Source organism: Salmo trutta, chromosome 5 (assembly GCF_901001165.1).
Source record: "Salmo trutta chromosome 5, fSalTru1.1, whole genome shotgun sequence".
Classification (NCBI taxonomy): Eukaryota; Metazoa; Chordata; class Actinopteri; order Salmoniformes; family Salmonidae; genus Salmo; species Salmo trutta.
Genome location: NC_042961.1, coordinates 42,406,932 through 42,427,480, shown reverse-complemented (window position 1 = coordinate 42,427,480; position 20,549 = coordinate 42,406,932). Strand labels below are relative to the sequence as shown.

The 20,549-nt window shown below is 43.6% G+C and overlaps 1 protein-coding gene and 1 pseudogene across 3 annotated transcripts; one reads left to right on the top strand and one right to left on the bottom strand.

The window, feature by feature from the left end:
• The first annotated feature begins 3,665 nt into the window (after positions 1-3,665).
• Positions 3,666-7,699, top strand: LOC115194202 (stabilizer of axonemal microtubules 2). Of its 3 annotated transcripts, none has more exons than XM_029753675.1 (4): positions 3,666-3,731; positions 5,552-5,734; positions 5,860-6,059; positions 6,283-7,699. In XM_029753675.1, the coding sequence occupies exons 1-4, from the start codon at positions 3,694-3,696 to the stop codon at positions 7,320-7,322; spliced, it is 1,461 nt and encodes a 486-aa protein (XP_029609535.1). In that variant the 5' UTR covers positions 3,666-3,693; the 3' UTR covers positions 7,323-7,699. The 3 variants fall into 3 exon arrangements, with proteins under 3 accessions (XP_029609535.1, XP_029609536.1, XP_029609534.1); XM_029753676.1 differs by lacking the exon at positions 3,666-3,731 and adding an exon at positions 4,460-4,610; XM_029753674.1 differs by lacking the exon at positions 3,666-3,731 and adding an exon at positions 4,460-4,876.
• LOC115194934 (la-related protein 7-like) lies at positions 7,682-20,119 on the bottom strand (annotated as a pseudogene).
• Between the last annotated feature and the right edge of the window lie 430 nt (positions 20,120-20,549).

Below are 20,549 nucleotides of genomic sequence, written 5' to 3'. Positions count from 1 at the left end.
TCGCCACAAAAAAATTCTAGGGCAAAGGTAACGAGGGGGAAATTGGCAGGGGATTTCCTAGATAAATAAATGGGCTGACAGTCCTGCAACAGTTGAGGATAAACGATGTCAGACATTTAACACATTGCATGTGGTAGCTTCTTACACTAACAACCTCTATAGTGGATATCCCATAGATGTTATATTCATTTTTGTAGGATTACTGGGATAACATGTATACGAATATATAATTTACTGCTGTTTGGATTCTATTCCACATTCATTCAGAGATTCCCTTTTAATAACCCTTAAAGTAGGCGGTGGCCATTTCGGGAATACATCCCTAGCCAAAAAGTCATTGAATTTCATAGACTGACCGGCTATTGAATCTGGGTTTTAAGGTACTAGAGTCTTTACAGTGAGAGGTATCAGAAGAATGGATACTTTTATCAAACTATTTAGGATGTATGACCTGACTCTGTGTGTTACACTATAATTACAATGGCTGTAATACAGTGTAATTCATACTTAGACTATGAATCATCATGCCATGTGATTTTGGAATACAGTATTACTCAATGAACTATTCCCCAGTTGGCCGTCATTTTTGACCTTGCTCAAAAGTCTGGATTAAAGAGATATTGGACTACAATAGATGTTTCTACATAACTGAACCCCCTTTCCTTAGCCTTTTATATTTATAAGTATGGAAGTAGTGGTAAAGTAGGTTAACCCTGAGCACCGCGGGTAAATAGGTGGGCAAATGCTAAAGAAAAAGGGAAAAAAATGATCTAGGGTAATAAAAAGGTGGGTAAAAGCAAAGTTTGCCCTCCACTACTTCAATAGTTCTAAGTTGTAATAGGCTAGAATTGACCCTTCCAATGACTAAGTGACGTTTGTGATTACTTTGCTGTTTTGATCTGGACTATAATCAAATCACATAGTGTATTACAATCCAGAAGGGTCCATCATATACTTTTATTTGCCTGGCCTGATGTGATGTCAAGCAAAGTACAACCTGTGGACCAAGAACAATGAATGTCGTCACTTTATTGATGCACTTTGTGATATCACCGTCAACTGTACAGAATCAGTAGGCCTACATAGCATGGACAATAAGGGATATTTTATAAGTTGCAGTTGTCTAGAAGCACATAATAAATGTGTAGCTTTGTGTTTTTGTCTTGTTGGTTTTTGCCGTTTGCCTTAGGCTATGTCTTGCATGTGACATGAGAAACTGACAAGATTACGTATTTGTACGGGATGTGGTAGGTTTTGTAATCCAACTTTATATAAATGTTTACTTAGTGTTGCTAGTTGTGAAAGCATCTTCAATGGCCTGTTGAGTGTGATCAAAGTTCATTGTCCTTTTTTGACTTCTCTGACCGCGTCTGAGTCATGCCACAGCTTTATAGTTTATAGGTCTCTCCAGTAGTGGTGCGTGGGTAAAATCACTGGAGAAGCCAGAAAAAATTGCAGTTTACAACCTACAGTATGTGTTGTGATAATTGCGTTTGCTCTATAATCTGTTAGTTCATATGCTTTGTGACTGTGATATAATACAGTGCATTTGGAAAGTATTCCGACCCCTTGACTTTTTTCACATTTTGTAATATTACAGCCTTATTCTAAAATGGATTAAATAAAAAATGTTCCTCATCAATCAACACACAATACCCCATAAGGACAAAGCAAAAACAGGTTTTTAGAAATTTTAGCAAATCTATAAAAAATGTAAAACAGAAATACCTTATTTACATAAGTATTCAGACCCTTTGCTATGAGACTCGAAATTGAGCTCAGGTGCATCCTGTTTCCATTGATCATCCTTGAGATGTTTCTACAACTTGATTGGAGTCCACCTGTGGTAAATTCAATTTATTGTATATGATTTGTAAAGGCACACACCTGTCAATATAAGGTCCCACAATTGACCGTGCATGTCAGAGCAAAAACCAAGCCATGAGGTTGAAGGAATTGCTTGTAGAGCTCCGAGACAGGATTGTGTCGAGGCACAGATCAGGGGAAGGGTACCAAAAAATGTCTGCAGCATTGAAGGTCCCCAAGAACACAGTGGGCTCCATCATTCTTAAACGGAAGAAGTTTGAAACCACCAAGACTCTTCCTAGAGCTGGCGGCCCGGCCAAACTGAGCAATCTGGGGGAGAAGGGCCTTGGTCAGGGAGGTGACCAAAAACCTGATGGTCACTGACAGAGCTCCAGAGTTCCTCTGTGGAGATGGGAGAACCTTCCAGAAGGACAACCATCTCTGCAGCACTGCACCAATCAGGCCTTTATGGTAGAATGGCCAGACGAAAGCCACTCCTCAGTAAAAGGCACATGACAGTGCGCTTGGTGTATGCCAATTGGCACCTAAAGGACTCTCAGACTATGAGAAACAAGATTCTCTGGTCTGATGAAACCAAGATTGAACTCTTTGGCCTAAATACCAAGCGTCACGTCTGGAGAAAACCTGGCACCATCCCTACCGTGAAGCATGGTGGTGGCAGCATCATGCTGTGGGAATGATTTCCAGCGGCAGGGACTGAGACTAGTCAGGATCGAGGGAAAGATGAATGGAGCAAAGTACAGAGAGATCCTTGATGAAAACTTGCTCCAGAGCAATCAGGACCTCAGACTGAGGTAAAGGTTCATCTTCCAACAGGACAATGAACCTAAGCACACAGCCAAGACAACACAGGAAAGGCATCAGGACAAGTCTCTGAATGTCCTTGAGTGGCCCAGCCAGTGCCCGGACTTGAACATGATCGAACATCTCTGGAGAGACCTGAAAATAGCTGTGCAGCAAACCTCCCCATCCAACCTGACAGAGCTTGAGAGGATCTGCAGAAAATAATGGGAGAAACTCCCAAATTCAGGTGTGCCAAGCTTGTAGTGCCATACCCAAGAAGACTCAAGGCTGTAATCTCTGCCAAAGGTGTACAACTACCTTTTTTGCCAAAGTGGAAATACTGAAAATGTGTTTTGCCCATGCTACAGACCTCTATATCGGTCCAGTAATACTAGTAAAGGCACAGTGCACTACTTTTGTGAAAAAACTATATATTTTTTTAACAATTTTCATTTAATTGTGATTTTCATGGGGTGCTGCAGCACTACTTCCTGCAGCTATGCTTCCCTTGGCATCTAGGAATACCTGCCACTGGGTCTTTCTCTCTGTCTCTCTCTCTGTCTCTCTTTCTCTCCCTCTATCAACGTGATTATTAAATAATTCGACACAAAGCAGGTAGTGTGATTTTGATTCTGTGGTGATACTGTAAAATACAGGGTATTGCTGCCCCTGTGTGGACTCTTTGATACATTGCAAGTTAAGATTGGATATCCTTTTTAGATTGGGGCCCATATGCCCAGCCGTGTATTTTTTTATTTTTTTATTTTACCTTTATTTAACTAGGCAAGTCAGTTAAGAACAAATTCTTATTTACAATGCCGGTATTAATGGCATAACAGGTTGAGTTCAGTATGACAAATCTATACAAAAAGAATAAGAACACCCCAAATATATATATGTCATAAAGTTTGTCACATTCAAAGAATGATCACACCTGTGGAACAAAGCCTTCATTATGACACAAAAAACACATTCTAGAATATTAAATTCCAATTTTGGAATGATTATTCTCTCAACCACAAAATTATGCTCAAAGTTTAATCTGACAGCAAGAGTGGAGTGTATAGTCAACAGACAGACACCATGACAATCCAATGTTTGTGCCAGATATGCACCTGCGGGTAAGTACCAATATCTCAACCGACGGTGCACTCACACATCTATTTCAGCTGTAGTGTAATCTACTGCTTTTTTTTGGCAAAGAAAAGGTAACAGATGGAGAGAGCTGCAACTAAGACACAGCCTACGAGGTCACACTGACTCAAAATCTGCTGCAACATGTCTCATAGACTATTCTCATTGATGTCTATCACCAATTTCTACTCCTATTTCGTAACTGGAGTGGATATGGGATGACCAATATGTATGCTCAGCATTCATTTAATTGTTAGTATTTTGTTTACTTAAAGTAGCTGGGATTTATGTAATCCATTTCCCCAACGAATGCCCTGTAAATAACTCTCCACATAGAGCAATAGCAGTCGCGTCCTCATCCTTCGAGCGAACCAGAGCTGGGAGAGAGTCTAAAACCCCGTTTATACCTAGTTCTAATTTGCGTCCTTTGTCCTGATCGTGCCCACATTCTGATTGTGCACACATTTTTAGACAGGTGTGACAATCAAAAGACACATTGTGATCTGATTGTCATCAGATCATCCCGCCCACCCCCAGAGGTAGTCAGACACGCATTTTGTCTGGATATCTTACAAGTGTAGACATATCTTGACAGAGAAACAATATAAATCATAATTATTCCGCCCACTAAAATCATTGAGAGGTGGCACCATTGACTGATTACATCAATATGTCTCTTACAATAAATATAATTCTAAAAGAATAGCTGTGAAATCATTTGCATAAACGAAGGGACCAGGAAATCTGGTCACAATGCAGACATAGTGGACGGATAACAGACACATTGTGTGTAGACACATTTCTGGAAATGTAGGCACAATCAGAATGTCGACAAGATCAGGATAAAGGACCCATATAAGCATCAGGTATAAACAGGGCTTGAGAGAGTGAGAGTAGAGAGAGTGAATAATCCACGGGCATTTATTTTTAGAAGCTCTCTCGGTCGCTACGCACTTCATGTAGCCTACTACAACACAGCCCATGTTCTTCTGGTCAATAATTTAAACGGGTTTTGTACATTGGATTGGAACACAACACCCGAGCGCACAGCGTAAAGACGCGCAGGCCTATTCCATAGTGTGATGTTTCAAGCTATATCCGGAATTTGGAGATGCCCACCTTTGCCAATGAGGTAAAATCATTAACGTTTTAACTTTGCGGTCGTTAAATACCTCGGATCGTGCATGGAGTGTGAGTTATATTCTGATGATGGAGAGATGATATGGCTGTAAAATCCTTGATGGGAGAAAGGGGAGTGGGTTGCAATACAGTTTTACCTGAAGGCAGGGTAGGATACGCGCGTACCAACATAATGCAAATATATTGACTGTGACCCAATGAAAGCACATGATCGTTATACATCATGCTAGTATTATCGTTCATCTTCTAATTACATTTACAAGTTTAACTGCCGTAGAATTATTTTGCATGCTGTGTGACACCAAATTATGTTTTTTAATGTAGTTTATCTTAGAGAAGAGAGACAAACTAATCGGAGCTCAATATAATTGTAATATTCTTCTGATGAGAACTACATTCGCTGAGGCTGATGAGGGAAGGACGGCTCATTATAATGGCTGGAACTGAGCGAATGGAATGGCATCAAACACATGGTCATCAAACACATTGAAACCATGTGTTTGATATCGTTCTGCTCCAGCCATTACCAGAGCCCGTTCTCCCCAATTAAGGTGCCACCAACCTCCTGTGGTTCAGAACACCACTTTGACCAACAGCAGATTCTCAACAACACACTTTATTGTGCCATTCCAACCAATCCCAACACTTAATCCCTTTCCTCTGGCAGGCATCACCACTGCTCACAAGGATCCCTTCCAGAGGAACCTTGTGTCCTGATCCCAGGCTGCATGGTCTCGGAATACCAGGAAAAGTACCCTGCCTACTGCACCACTGTTGTCCGGGCAGCCAAGAAGCAGAATAATGAGTATCAGCCACTGGAGGGAAGGATATCCAACATGACCACTTTCAAGTGAGACACACAAAGAAGTTATGATATTCTGGTAGAAAAAGAGTGAATGACAACATTCACCGTTGAATTGTTTGCGTAGTTTATTCAGCCTGCACGTTGCAAGTCATGAGGGTAATGTCTTCCAGGTCAGACTACGTGGCCCATGAAGTGACCCAGAGGCCCCCAAAGGTCACCAAGGTGTATGTGCCACCTGACGGGAGAATGAGACACAGGAGCACCTACGCCAGGGACTACCCATCACACCCTGTTCAGAAGCACATCGTGACCAAGCCGGAGGAGTATCATCCGCCCACAGCAAAGATGGTCGCTCAGTCCTTATACACAGGTACAGTATCTGTGTCTTTAGTAGGAGAAAAGTTTAAGATTTAGGCTACTCAGTATACGGAAGATTAATAAATCAGTTGTAATCAAATCAACAATAATTGTTCAAATCAAATGAATACATCTTGGAGTTAACATTGGGTCGCTCGTAGAATTTGTAAATGTTTTTAATGATCAGAGATGACAATGAATTGACATAAAATGTAGTCCTCTCACTCTGTTTCCAGGGGAATTCCGAGCATGGCACAACCAGAAAGTCCAACCCTACAGGACCTGTGACAACCTGAAGCTGAACGACAGCAAGTTCGAGGTGACCACCACCTTCCAAGACGACTACTGCCACAAGGGCCCGGCCGAGGCCAGGGAGAGCTTCAAACCGGCTGCCGACACCCGGGAGACCCTGCCCTTTGACGGCGCCACCAACTACCAGACGCAGTATGTCCCCCACCCGGTCCAGCCCAGGCAGCCCAAAGAGAGGGTCGTCTACAGGCCCACCAGCGCCCCCCTCAATGGGGTCTCCACCCACAGGCAGGACTACCGGGGCCTGCAGGCTGAGCCCGCCAAGCCCTTTAGGGCCAAGGTGGCCTGGGAGAGCAGCCCGGCTGTATTCCAGGGGACCAGTGAGTTCCGCGACCAGTACAAGGCCTGGCCCCTGCAGCCCAAGCACCGGCACCAGGCTGAGGAGTACTGCCCACCCGAGGGCACTATGGTCGGTCTGTCCACAGCTCATGCTGACTATCTCGACCACGAGAGCCAGCAGCGGCCCCAGTGCGCCCGTCCCCCGGTCGAGGCCTGGACAAAGGAGGCCAGAGAGCCCCTCCAGACCAGGTCCACCATGAAGGAGGACTACCGGACCTGGGACGTGGTCCGTCGTCCCCCCATGGTCTACGCAGATGAGCTAGAGAAACCCAAGGGGGCTTTCGCCAACACCACCACCTTCCGCTCAGCATACACGCCCAAGACGGCCCAGCGCGCCACCAGCTTTAAACCCACCCAGAAGCTGTTGAGCCCCCAGACCATGGATGTAGACTCCATCTATCGCTCCACCTACACACCCAAGGAGATCCCACCTTGTCCAGCCCGGGATGGCTGTCCTCCTGGCTTTGAGTACAGCTCCATGGGGGCTGGAGGACACAGGCTGTACCGAACCATCTCGGTACAGGAAATGGGGCTGAGTCAGCTGGCCGCTGCAACGACCGACAAGCCCTCTTACTCCCACAGCAGAAAGAGCTGCAGGGTCCCCAGCCGAGCCAAGAGGGCGCCATAGAGTCCCGATCACAGACCTGCACACACACAGCTAGCTAGAGGGGATTCTTATATTTCTATTCAAATATATTAATTGACATTTTAGATGAATTCATCACGAGCACCTCAGGTATTTTGTATGGTCACTCACATAAAAAAAGCATAATCCTGATTGTGCATGAGCTTTTTTTATATATACAAAGAATTCATAACAATTCTTACTTTGAATATTATGTAATTGTTAAGCTGTTTTCTATTTAATGTTAACAATGTGGACACGAAGATCAGACACCATTTAGCATGGTAATGCACCTAATGCGTATGAGCAATATAATCCATGAGGCTTTTGTTCATGGGCGGAATAAAAAAGACACAATTCCATTACTATGCAACAAAATGTATATTTATTACTTAGAAAATAGTAACATTTCTTCAAAAAGAAAAGGTTATCGTTGCCATGTTACCGAAAAAACGTTCTTGAGCAAAGCTTTTCTGGGCACGTTTTGAAAGCATATTTACAGTATATACACATTCACAATTCATAACTGTAATTTTGGCACCTCTCACTGCAACACAAAAAACTAGTGAGCGAACCTATTCCCAATTTAAATAACGTAGCATCTTTCTGCTTGTAAAACAGTCGCCATACATGATAACCTTGTCATCAGTGGAAGGTTATTATGTATCCCTTTTAAAACGACAACATCCCTTTTAAAACCATGGCTTTTCTCTGCTTGTACCATTCTCATGAAGAGTAAAAAAAAAAGCTTCACAAAAACATCATCCTATGTAGAAATGACAAAATGGCCGACAGTCAAACTCTTAAGGAAGAAAATGATTCAGAAAAAGAAAGGACGCGCAGTAGAACTTGACAGTCTTGATCAGTCCTCCATGAAGCGAATGTGTTTAGTGGCCTCCTTGGCCCTGGTTATGATGATTTTCTCGGCTTTGGAAATGAGCTGGGGCAGAAAGAGATAAAAGGGAGACATTGTTCTGTTAAAATCAATTTAAGGCATACAATAATGAGTGAACAACATGCTCATTAACAAAATGTTTTTCCTCAAATTAAAATGGTTGGGTGCTGCTAGAGATCCTTGAAAATAATCCGTAGAAAATTAAAATGGAGGGGAATCTTACCTTCTCTGTGCCCCTTTTCTTGTCTCTGGGTCGGTTCAGCTTAGCTTGGCGGTCCACCAGGATCTTCTGCCAGTACCTTTGTTCATGGTCGCCTAAAAGTAAAAATGTATGAACAATTGAGCAATTGTTCATTTCGATGTGACATAATTCAGCCACATTTTTCTCCTAATGAGCAAATGAAGCCAAATTAATCAAACATCTTTCGGTAAAAGACATCCATTCATAAATATACTTTCTTGATCCTCTAATGATGATGCTGTAAGAGGAATTGAAAAACAACTGTTAATATATTATATTATATTATATGCCGTTTAGCAGACGCTTTTATCCAAACCAACTTAGTCATGTGGGTGGTCCCTGGAATCGAACCCATTATCCTGCCATTGCAAGTGCCATACTCTACCAACTGAGCTACAGAGGACCCCCAACTGTTAATTGACCATTATCTTACATCTCCATTGCTTCTGTTCAGATGTAGTAAATAGTTTATGGCCCTGTTTGAATTCTCCCAAATACATCCCTCCCTCCTCCCATCCTTGAAGAAATCACTGATCTCTGTGTTGCTGTCACTAGCCATGTCAGCTCAGTGATTACCTCAAGATAGGGAGGAAGGAAGGACGCAATTAAAGATGATTTGAACAGGGCCCTTGATGAACTACAGAGAAGAGTCACCATACCAGAGAGGATCTCTAGCTGCCAGCTGTGTTTGTTCTGCAGCCCGGTGCGAGCGTCAATGATGGCCTTGGCCTCGACTGGACTCTTGAAGCGGATGTAACCCTCAGCGTCACCCTCTATGGTGTCCACATACACCACTGGGGAAACCTCTGCGAGAGCATCCTAGACACACGGGCAAACACAAACTTTTAGTTAGAAGAATACATGGCTGTAATATTTTTTTTACGTGGTAAAAGAAGAGAGCTAAAAGCACATCTCTACCTTGATGACTTTTCTGCCAGGGAAGGGTTTGGTGAGTGTGATCTTGATGATGCAGCCACTCTCAAACTGAGGCCCGAGGGAAGTCTCCTTTTCACCTGCCTTACTCTCCTCAGCTTAGGAAAAAAAGAAACAACACTAAAATACATGGTGAAGACATAATATTGTGTTCGGAAATGCTCAATTGTAAGGGAACCGGTTTCAAATGTTTTTCTAGCATTTATTGTAATGTAATATGTGGACAGCAAACTAACATTTGACTCAATATGTTCAATATTTGGGGTGTTTATATGAGAGTACTAAGAGGTTTAATTATGCAGAAGTTGTACTACTGACAGATGGCTAAGTAGTGGGTAAATATTAGGCAATAACGCAACATGCAACAATTCCAAAGATTTTACTGAGTTACAGTTCATGTAAGGAAATCAGTCAATTGAAATGAATTCATTAGACCCTAATCTCTGGATTTCACATGACTGGGAGTACAGATAAGCATCTGTTGGTCACAGACACCAAAACAAAAAAAGTAGGGGTGTGGATCAGAAAACCAGTCAGTATCTGGCGTGACCACCATTTGTCGCATGCAGCGTGACATCTCCTTCGCATAGAGTTGATCAGGCTGTTGATTGTGGCCTGTGGAATGTTGTCCCACCCCTCTTCAATGGATGTGTGAAGTTGCTGGATATTGGCAGAAACTGGAGCATGTGGTCGGTCGTACAAGTCGATCCTGAGCATCCCAAATATGCTCAATGGGTGACATGTCTGGTGAGTGTGCAGGCCATGGAAGAACTGGGACATTTTCAGCTTCCAGGAATTGTGTACGGATCCTTGCGACATGGGGTCGTGTATTATCATGCTGAAACATGAGGTGATGGTGGCAGATGAATGGCACGACAATGGGCCTCAGGATCTCGGCACGGTATTGTGTTCATTGTCCGTAGTTTATGCCTGCCCATACCATAACCCCACCGCCACCATGGGGCACTCTGTTCACAACATTGACGTTAGCAAACCGCTTGCCCACACTACCATGGCAAAGGACAATTGCTCACTAACAGGGATGTCAACACATTTGTGCACAATTTTTGAGAAAAATGAAACGTCATGTATGTTGGGACCAACACTTTACATGTTGCGTTTATATTTCTGTTCAGTTTTGGCACTTACATGTCTGTTGCAGACTGGTGTCCATCTCCATTTTCCCTCCTGCTCCTGCCCCCTTGTAGTGGAACTTGGTCAAGCAAGTCTTCAGAACTCCCATGCTCCTCTTCTGCAGGGTCATATACTCCTGATCAGCCAGTCTTTCCTTCCATCCAGAGCCAGAAGGAGAGATAGATAAAGGAGAGAGAGAGAGAGAGAGAACAAAAGAAAGAGCTTGATTCTAAATGATATCTTGTCACTTGGGTAATGGATTGTTCAATAAAGATGCTATGCTTTAGACTAAGTTATTTAGGCATTTATTTAGATTACATCAATGCTGTTGGTCTGATTGACTAAGAGTAAGCTAGTAGTCATAAAGATGCATGATGTTTCTTACTTGGAGAGAACCCGGAGAGGAATAACCTCTTCCCTGATCTTCACCCTCTCCTTGTGCTTCTTCTTCCTGGTCCTCTTGGCTTTCAGCAGGGAGTCGTCCATCTTCTCCTCCTCTTCCTCACCCTTGACTTGCAGGTCTGAAGAACACAAGATTATTATTAGGCTTTATTCATCACTGCTGACCAACTCACCATAGTGTCGGACCAGGAGACCAGCCTTAGGGCAGGATTTAGTCAAACCTGCCCACATGTTATTCTGAACCAGGAGCATCGACCTGTTAATGAGAGGCGTGTACCCAGATTTTCTTGTATGCCAAACCATTTTGTGTGATTTTATCTGTTCACAAGCAATTAGTGATGGTGGGGAGGTGGGGGTCGATAGTTACATATAGGGATATAATTTGATGATATATTGTATCATTTTGACAATATTGCAATATTATTTTTGCACTAGTTGCACCAAAACTCAATTTTTCCTTCATAGGTGGTTCTCCATCTTTTGAAATAGGGAGCCAATTTGTTTTCAGCACTTTTATTTCCATGACTGATCAAAACTCGTTCTCATGGCTCTCTGTATCGAATCACAATACATATAGAATCATGCGATATTGCAATACATATTGTATCGGCACCAAAGTATCATGATATCGTGTCATGAGGTCCCTGGTAATTCCCAGCCCTACAAGCAATGTGATGCGAGTTCAATATAATGAAGTACCTTTCCCATCGCTCTCCACCTTGTCATCCTCCTTCCCCTCACTCGTCTTCCTCAGCTTGGATGGCATGTCTCCCTGTGCGTCACTCTCTGAGCTCTCCCCTGTCTGGGACCGCCGTCTCTTCTTCTCTAGCTTTCTGGATGGGTGGCTTCCCTGTGCCCTCCGCAGGTGCTACGCCCTCTTCAACCTCGGCCGTGTGTTTCCTCTTCCTGTCAGACGGTTTAGACTCAGATTCTATTTCCTGTTTGCCCCCGCCCACTGTCGTCTCCGTCTGTGACGAGGCATCCTCTTTGGCGCTTCCCCTGGATTTCTTCTTCTCCTCCTCTTCCTCGTCTGCAAAGACAGACACACACACACACAGTAGATTAACAGATGGTAAAGGGTGTTAACTTGACACTTTAAGCATTGGCACTTAAATCAAAAGTGGCCAATATACGCATTTGTTCTTATTGTGTGTAGTCACTCTAGAGTTAACTAGTGATGCTACATTCTTCCCAATACCCACCTTGTGTGGTGTTCAGGGAGGGTGGATCAAGGATAGGCTTCCTGTTCTTGGGAAAGATGCCAGGCTTCCTGGGGGTGTCCTCTGGAGGGTTGTTTAGCATCTGGACAAGGAGAACATGGTTAGCTATCTACCGGTTTGTTACTACATAGGACAGACACATCAATGAAATACAGAGGAATCTTTATGATATCTCACCTCTATGGCTTTCTGTGCTTTCTCTTCCGTCTCAAACTCAACGAAGACAAACCCTTTGGAGTGGCCTGTGGTTTTGTATCTCGGCACGCTGACGTAAACCACATTTCCACATTTGGTGAACACTTGCTCTAGTCAGTCGTGTGTTACTTTCTTGGGCAGAAGTTCCTGGGGGGAAGCTGTATTTTATAATAGCCAAAGGACCACGTCATGAATTGACAAACATGAATGTAACTGGTATTTACCACATAGATTGTTCGGTTGTCTACATCTTTTGGATCCTTTCCTATTGGACGCTGCCGCCACACTTTAGTTCCCTCTAGGTTGACCTAAAGGACCAAAACATACCACAGTGAACACCATAAGTCTATGGATTCAATACAAAACTCCAACCAGCATGCAACTGATAGATTCTAAGAAATCATTAGGCGCTGACAATCTGGATCCATATTTACTCAAGTGTGCGGCACCTATCATTGCTGTCCAGTGACGCATATCTTTAATCAAACATTAGTGGTAGGAAAGATTCCTAAAACTTGGAAAACAGCTTTTGTTTTACCACTCCTCAAGGGAGGTGATGGTAGTGAATTGGATAATTATCGGCCCATCTCTAAGCTCTCCTGTTTGGCTAAAATTCTAGTCATTGGTGAATAGGCAACAACAATCTTTTTTAACTGTTAACAATACTCTTTCTAGCAATCAAACTGGCTTCAGACCTAAACACAGTACCACTACGGCCACTGTACGTGTTGTAAATGATATTACTAATGCCCTAAATAATAGAAAGTACTGTACTGAAACTACCTTCTTGCTGTTGTCAGTGCCCAATAATGTTTGTGCTGCTACCATATTGTGTTGTCATGTGTTGCTGCCTTGCTATGTTGTTACCTTAGGTCTCTCTTGTCATGATGTGTTTTGTCCTATATTTAAATATTTTTAATCCCAGCCCCCGTCCTCGCTGGAGGCATTTTGTTAGGCCGTCATTGTAAATAAGAATTTGTTCTTAGCTGACTTGACTAGTAAAATAAAGGTTAAATATATATATATTTTTAAAGTGTAAAATTACACTGAAGGTAGCTATTGGCATTAATTCATCATAAGCTAACTAGTGTTTTGAACTCTGCTAATTGAGAACACAGAGTCAAATGTTAATGTTATGTAGCTAACGTGCATTTAGTTAGCTAGCTAGAAAGCCAGCCGGCACTGAGATAGCCATAGCAAGGGGACCCCTCACCTGAACTATATTTCAGGAAGCAGGTAGCAAATTGAACGGTAGCTAGCTAACGTATCTTTCAGACTTAAGACTAGAGCTACTCGCGTTTGTGTTCTGTGAGGTCCTCATACACTGAGAAACAGTGTATGACAACCTTTCTTGACGAATAATTAGTTGGTAAACACACTCTAATTTTCTAACCAAGCTTTCTGCAAACCTATTTTGTCTCTTGTTGATGACGTGTCATCCGCGGGAATTCAAAAAAGGAGGGAAATACCATAGAGAATGATAGAGGCCTCTAGGGACCAAAAGGCTATTTTAGCATGGCCAGCGGCATTGGGGGCTTACACCATGCTTCCGCCATTTCAAAGTATTCAAAGTAGTCAACTGAGTGGGGATTCATATGGGTTGTAGCCTCAATGGCGCTCCCCATGCTGTCACAGAGGCTATAATTTCAAACATATAAAGATCAGTCCTCTATCTATCTCTATGGTAAATACCAAATACTGTAGCCTGTTCAGGAAATGTACTCTGTATTTTCACTAGATTGTCTCCTATGCAGATGAAAGGCAAATGTTGTTTATTTTTGTTACGGATATAATTATATATATTCTAGTTGTGTAAGAAAACGATAGAGCCGCCTCATTTTATGGATTAAGAATCCGTTTGGCCTACATTGTGATTGCCTAGGGCAAACTTTTTTATTATAAATCTAAGCCTTTCTTCTGCCCTATGAAAATATTGATACCACCTCTCTCTCTCTCTCTCTCTCTCTCTCTCTCTCTCACACACACACACACCCACTCACCTCAATAGAATTAGGAATTAGAATACTCATTCTAATCTCTATGCATGACATGTACAACATGCATGACGTATTACAGTAATAAGGACGAGTTTGGTTATCTACCGTCCATCATAATGAGAGATGGGGTTGCACAAGAGACGGCGGCTGTCCACCGCACGGTGGAGCTGAACATCAGATCGTGGGATTCCGCTTCAGACGCTGTCTGTTAAAATTGTGTTGAATAACCAATAGCATCTGTTTTGTTGTTGTTCAGGTAGGACTACTTTAGCACCATCGTGACTATGGCTAAAGTCACCACACAGGTCTACAAAGTAGCACATGAAGATCATGGTTTGTAGACAGTTCAGACAGACCGTCTGTGCCGTGTCCACAGTTCAGACACGTTTAGATAGCAGCCTAACCTAGAACTTGGACAGATGTTTGCACTTTTTGTTTTTGTTTTACAAATTTGATTCAATATCAAACGACAAGAAAGTAGGTCTATTTTGGCAGATTTGTGTTAGACTCTTTTCAACAAACCGTTTATACAATGTCTACAGATAGGTTAACAAGCTTAATTTGATTAACACTGTATAGGCTATGGTGATAATAACACTAACAACACTTGTATATAACAGGACTTGGACGATAGTCCCCAAGAAAAATGGATGGAGGAGGCGGCAAAGGAAGAAGAGCCAGTTGCTCAGCTAAAGGAATAGAGGAAGGACAAGTCTGGCAAGGTAAGATTGGTCCTCTGGTCATTTGGGATCTTTGATATGTTTAGCCTAATCTATCTGGTACAAACTTGATTCAATGTCAGACAAAAGGAGGTATGTCTATTTTGGCCACTTTGTGTTACAGTTGTTTCAACAAAACGTTTATAGAATCTCTACAGATTAAAAAAAACGTATTACTTTCATTTTGATGAACAGGACTTGGAAGATAGTCATCAGAAGAAAGGGATGGAGGAGAAGGTAGGAAGAAGAGCCAGTTGCTCAGCTGAAGGAAGAGAGAATGGTAAGATTGGTCCTCTGGTCATTTGGGCTCTTTGCTAGTTTTGTCTATGTATTGGCAAAAAAATGGGCTGCTTTGACTTGACGTTTCACATTAAGCATAATAATGTGTGATTTGAAATCTTTTTCTTGAAGGCCAAATGGAAATCAAGTGCCAAGAAGACCTTAGCTGAACGTGACACTGAAGCAGGTTAGAGATTTTTCGATATTAAAACATTACTTTTCCCAGTACATGTACTTTTTAGTTAGTGTGCCCTTTGTTGTGCAGATCCATTATAAAAAAAGGGAAAAACTCATAATAATTGTTGTCCTTTAGGTCCCTCTGTGGCATTCTCTTTGGATAAATACAAAAACAGGGCAGCAGTAATTCAACTCTTACAGGAGGAACTTCTCAATAGTCTACTTCACCCCTCAGGAATGGCAGAGGACGTCTGATTCTTTATCCTCACCAATTTCATGAGTAATCTCACTGATAGGTCCAGTGCATTCGGAAAGTATTCAGACCCCTTCACTTCTTCCACATTTTGTTCAGTTACAGCCTTATTCTAAAATGGATGAAATATTTTTTTCCCCTCAATCTACACACAATACCCCATAAAGACAGTTTTTAAAAAAAATGTGTGCAAAAAAACACACACCTACCTTATTTAAATAAGTATTCAGGCCCTTTGCTATGAAACTCGAAATTGAGCTCAGGTGCATCCTTTTTCCGTTGATAATCCTTGAGATGTTTCTTCAACTTGATTGGAGTCCACCTGTGGTAAATTCAATTGATTGGATATGATTTGTAAAGGCATACCCCTGTCTATATAAGGTCCAGTGACAGTACATGTCAGAGCAAAAACCAAGCCATGAGGTCGAATGAATTGTCTGTAGAGCTCCGAGACAGGATTGTGTCGAGGCACAGATCTGTAGAAGGGTATCAAAAAATATCTGCTGAGTAAACGGTCTGAATACTTATGTAAATGTGATATTTCAGTTTTTTTTTTATACATTTGCAAAAAAAAAAAAAAAGTTTTTGCTTTGTCATTATTGGGGTATTGTGTGTAGATTGATGAGAAAAAATAACTATTTTAGAATAAGGCTGTAATATAACATTTTGAAAAGGTAAAGAGGTCTGAATACTTTCCGAATGCAGTTTCAATAGCACACATTCTGTATACAACAAACCTCTCTGAACGAGTACAAAACAACTGAACATGTTTACTTGTGTCTTTATAGGGCAGTGGAAAGTGATACGAGGGGGCATTTGATCTCCTGTAAGTTTATCTGTCAACATTTGATAGATTATATGATTATATTATATATATTTGAACATGTTTGTCATCTTGACACCACATCATCTCAAAATACATCTGCTCTTTTTGTATTGAAACAGGCGCCCAAAGTACACCTTGCCAAAATGTGCTGGAAGATAGCGAAAACGGTTTCCCCATAGTGGTAGAGATCCTCATGCCAGCCATTGCACATATATTATAGCTTAATGCTGTCAGGGAAGCTAGCTCCTCCCCCTCGCTGACTGGAGTGCTTCAACTGACTGGAGTGCTTCAACTTCTGGACCGGATGATGGAGTGAGTAGTCGTGCTGTACTTCGCTCCGCGGGTAGTCGTGCTGTACTTCGCTCCGCGGGTAATATTACATTTCATTACATTACAACGGAACGATTTGATTTGATTAGCTAGCTAGCTAGCTACATAGTTGTCTTTGCTGTCTTTGTATCAAGGACAAAGGTGTAACTTTGAGAAACTAACAAGGTTAGCTAGCCAGCTGTATTCGTTCGTTTGCGCCGTTTTCTTAACGGCGTCAACACCACAACACCACAGCCACTGCTAGCTAGCCAACTTTACCAACTAGCATTACTGTAGAAACTAATACATTACAACGGAACGATTTGATTAGTGTAATGTTAGCTAGCTACATAGTTGTCTTTGTATCAAAGATAAAGGTAAGATAAAGGTAAACGCAGCCATTGCTAGCTAGCCAACTCTAGCAGCTAGCAGTACTGTATCATTTTTAGTCAATAAGATTTTTGCAACGTAAGCTTAACTTTCTGAACTTTTGAGACGTGTAGTCCACTTGTGTAGCTAGCAGGGCTGACTTTGTGTTAGCTAGTCAACGTTTAATCACTTCTGCGCTATGAAAGGAACTAGACACAGACATGTATGATCCATTGGTAGTTTGTTGTAACCAAGTATTGGTGCTAAGATTGTGTATTGGTGCTAACCATGTGTTATTGGATGCTAGCATGCTAGTTAGCTACGGCGTCATAGGACACGGTGCACTGGGTGGGTTTCACGGAAGAATACTGTACCAAGTTATCTAGCTGAATAAACTAAGTTTGAGCCTATTCCTGGAAACATTGAACCACTGTAGTTTACATCAATTATATTTCTAAAGTGGAAGATGGAAAATGTATATGAGTGTTTCAGTGAATGGTTAGTGAGGGAGGCCCTGCGCTCTCGCTTCCCCAGTTGTTTAGTTAATTTTCATTCCAATCTCCTTTGCATTAGCGTAGCCTCTCCTGTAGCCTGTCAATTATGTGTCTGTCTATCCCTGTTTTCTCCTCTCTGCACAGGCCACACAAACGCCTCACACCGCGTGGCCGCTGCCACTCTAACGTGGTGGTCTCAGCGCGCACGACCCACGTGGAGTTCCAGGTCTCCGGCAGCCTCTGGAACTGCCGGTCTGCGGCCAACAAGGCAGAGTTCATCTCAGCCTATGCTACCCTCCAGTCCCTCGACTTCTTGGCACTGACGGAAACATGGATTACCACAGAAAACACTGCTACTCCTACTGCTCTCTCCTCGTCTGACCACGTGTTCTCGCATAGCCCGAGAGCATCTGGTCACCGGGGTGGTGGCACTGGAATCCTCATCTCGCTCAAGTGGATATTCTCTCTTTCTCCCCTGACCCATCTGTCTATCTCCTCATTTGAATTCCATGCTGTCACAGTCACTAGCCCATTCAAGCTTAACATCCTTATCATTTATCGCCCTCAAGGTTCCCTTGGAGAGTTCATCAATGAGCTTGACGCCTTGATAAGTTCCTTTCCTGAGGATGGCTCACCCCTCACAGTTCTGGGTGACTTTAACCTCCCTACGTCTACCTTTGACTCATTTCTCTTTGCCTCCTTCTTTCCACTCCTCTCCTCTTTTGACCTCACCCTCTCACCGTCCCCCCCTACTCACAAGGCAGGCAATACGCTTGACCTCATCTTTACTAGATGCTGTTCTTCTACTAATCTCACTGCAACTCCCCTCCAAGTCTCCGACCACTACCTTGTATCCTTTTCCCTCTCGCTCTCCTACAACACTACTCACTCTGCCCCTACTCAGATGGTATTGCGCCGTCGCAACCTTCGCTCTCTCTCTCCTGCTACTCTCTCCTCTTCCATCCTATCATCTCTTCCCTCTGCTCAATCCTTCTCCAACCAATCTCCTGATTCTGCTTCCTCAACCCTCCTCTCCTCCCTTTCTGCATCATTTGACTCTCTATGTCCCCTATCCTCCCAGCCGGCTCGGTCCTCCCCTCCTGCTCCGTGGCTTGACGACTCATTGCGAGCTCACAGAACAGGGCTCCGAGCAGCCGAGCGGAATTGGAGGAAAACTAGCCTCCCTGCGTACCTGGCATCTTTTCACTCCCTCCTCTCTACATTTTCTTCCTCTGTTTCTGCTGCTAAAGCCACTTTCTACCACTCTAAATTCCAAGCATCTGCCTCTAACCCTAAGAAGCTCTTTGCCACCTTCTCCTCCCTCCTGAATCCCCCCCCTCCTCCCTCTCTGCGGATGACTGTCAACCATTTTGAAAAGAAGGTTGACGACATTCGATCCTCGTTTGTTAAGTCAAACGACAACGCTGGTCCTGCTCACGTTGCCCTACCCTATGCTTTGACCTCTTTCTCCCCTCTCTCTCCAGATGAAATCTTGCGACTTGTGACGGCCGGCCGCCCAACAACCTGCCCGCTTGACCCTATCCCCTCCTCTCTTCTCCAGACCATTTCCGGAGACCTTCTCCCCTACCTCACCTCGCTCATCAACTCATCCTTGACCGCTGACTACGTCCCTTCCATCTTCAAGAGAGCGAGAGTTGCACCCCTTCTCAAAAAACCTATACTCGATCCCTCTGATGTCAACAACTACAGACCAGTATCCCTTCTTTCTTTTCTCTCCAAAACTCTTGAGCGTGCCGTCCTTGGCCAGCTCTCTTGCTATCTCTCTCAGAAGGACCTTCTTGATCCAAATCAGTCAGGTTTCAAGACTGGTCATTCAACTGAGACTGCTCTTCTCTGTGTCACGAAGGCTCTCCGCACTGCTAAAGCTAACTCTCCCTCCTCTGCTCTCATCCTTCTAGACCTATCTGCTGCCTTTGATACTGTGAACCATCAGATCCTCCTCTCCACCCTCCGAGTTGGGCATCTCCGGCGCGGCTCACTCTTGGATTGCGTCCTACCTGACAGGTCGCTCCTACCAGGTGGCATGGCGAGAATCCGTCTCCGCACCACGTGCTCTCACCACTGGTGTCCCCCAGGGCTCAGTTCTAGGCCCTCTCCTATTCTCGCTATACACCAAGTCACTTGGCTCTGTCATATCCTCACATGGTCTCTCCTATCATTGCTACGCAAACGACACACAATTAATCTTCTCCTTTCCCCCTTCTGATAACCAGGTGGCGAATCGCATCTCTGCATGTCTGGCAGACATATCAGTGTGGATGACGGATCACCACCTCAAGCTGAACCTCGGCAAGACGGAGCTGCTCTTCCTCCCGGGGAAGGACTACCCGTTCCATGTTCTCGTCATCACGGTTGACAACCCCATTGTGTCCTCCTCCCAGAGTGCTAAGAGCCTTGGCGTGACCCTGGACAACACCCTGTCGTTCTCCGCTAACATCAAGGCGGTGACCCGATCCTGTAGGTTCATGCTCTACAACATTCGCAGAGTATGACCCTGCCTTACACAGGAAGCGGCGCAGGTCCTAATCCAGGCACTTGTCATCTCCCGTCTGGATTACTGCAACTCACTGCTGGCGGGGCTCCCTGCCTGTGTCATTAAACCCCTACAACTCATCCAGAACGCCGCAGCCCGTCTGGTGTTCAACCTTCCCAAGTTCTCTCACATCACCCCGCTCCTCCGCACACTCCACTGGCTTCCAGTTGAAGCTCGCATCTGCTACAAGACCATGGTGCTTGCCTACGGAGCTGTGAGGGGAACGGCACCTC

Coding starts and splice junctions, on each gene's coding strand:
- LOC115194202 (XM_029753674.1), top strand. CDS start 4,827: ATGTTTCAAGCTATATCCGGAATTTGGAGATGCCCACCTTTGCCAATG. Junction 4,877..5,551: donor TGCCCACCTTTGCCAATGAG/GTAAAATCATTA, acceptor TTCCTCTGGCAG/GCATCACCACTGCTCACAAG. Junction 5,735..5,859: donor TCCAACATGACCACTTTCAA/GTGAGACACACA, acceptor AATGTCTTCCAG/GTCAGACTACGTGGCCCATG.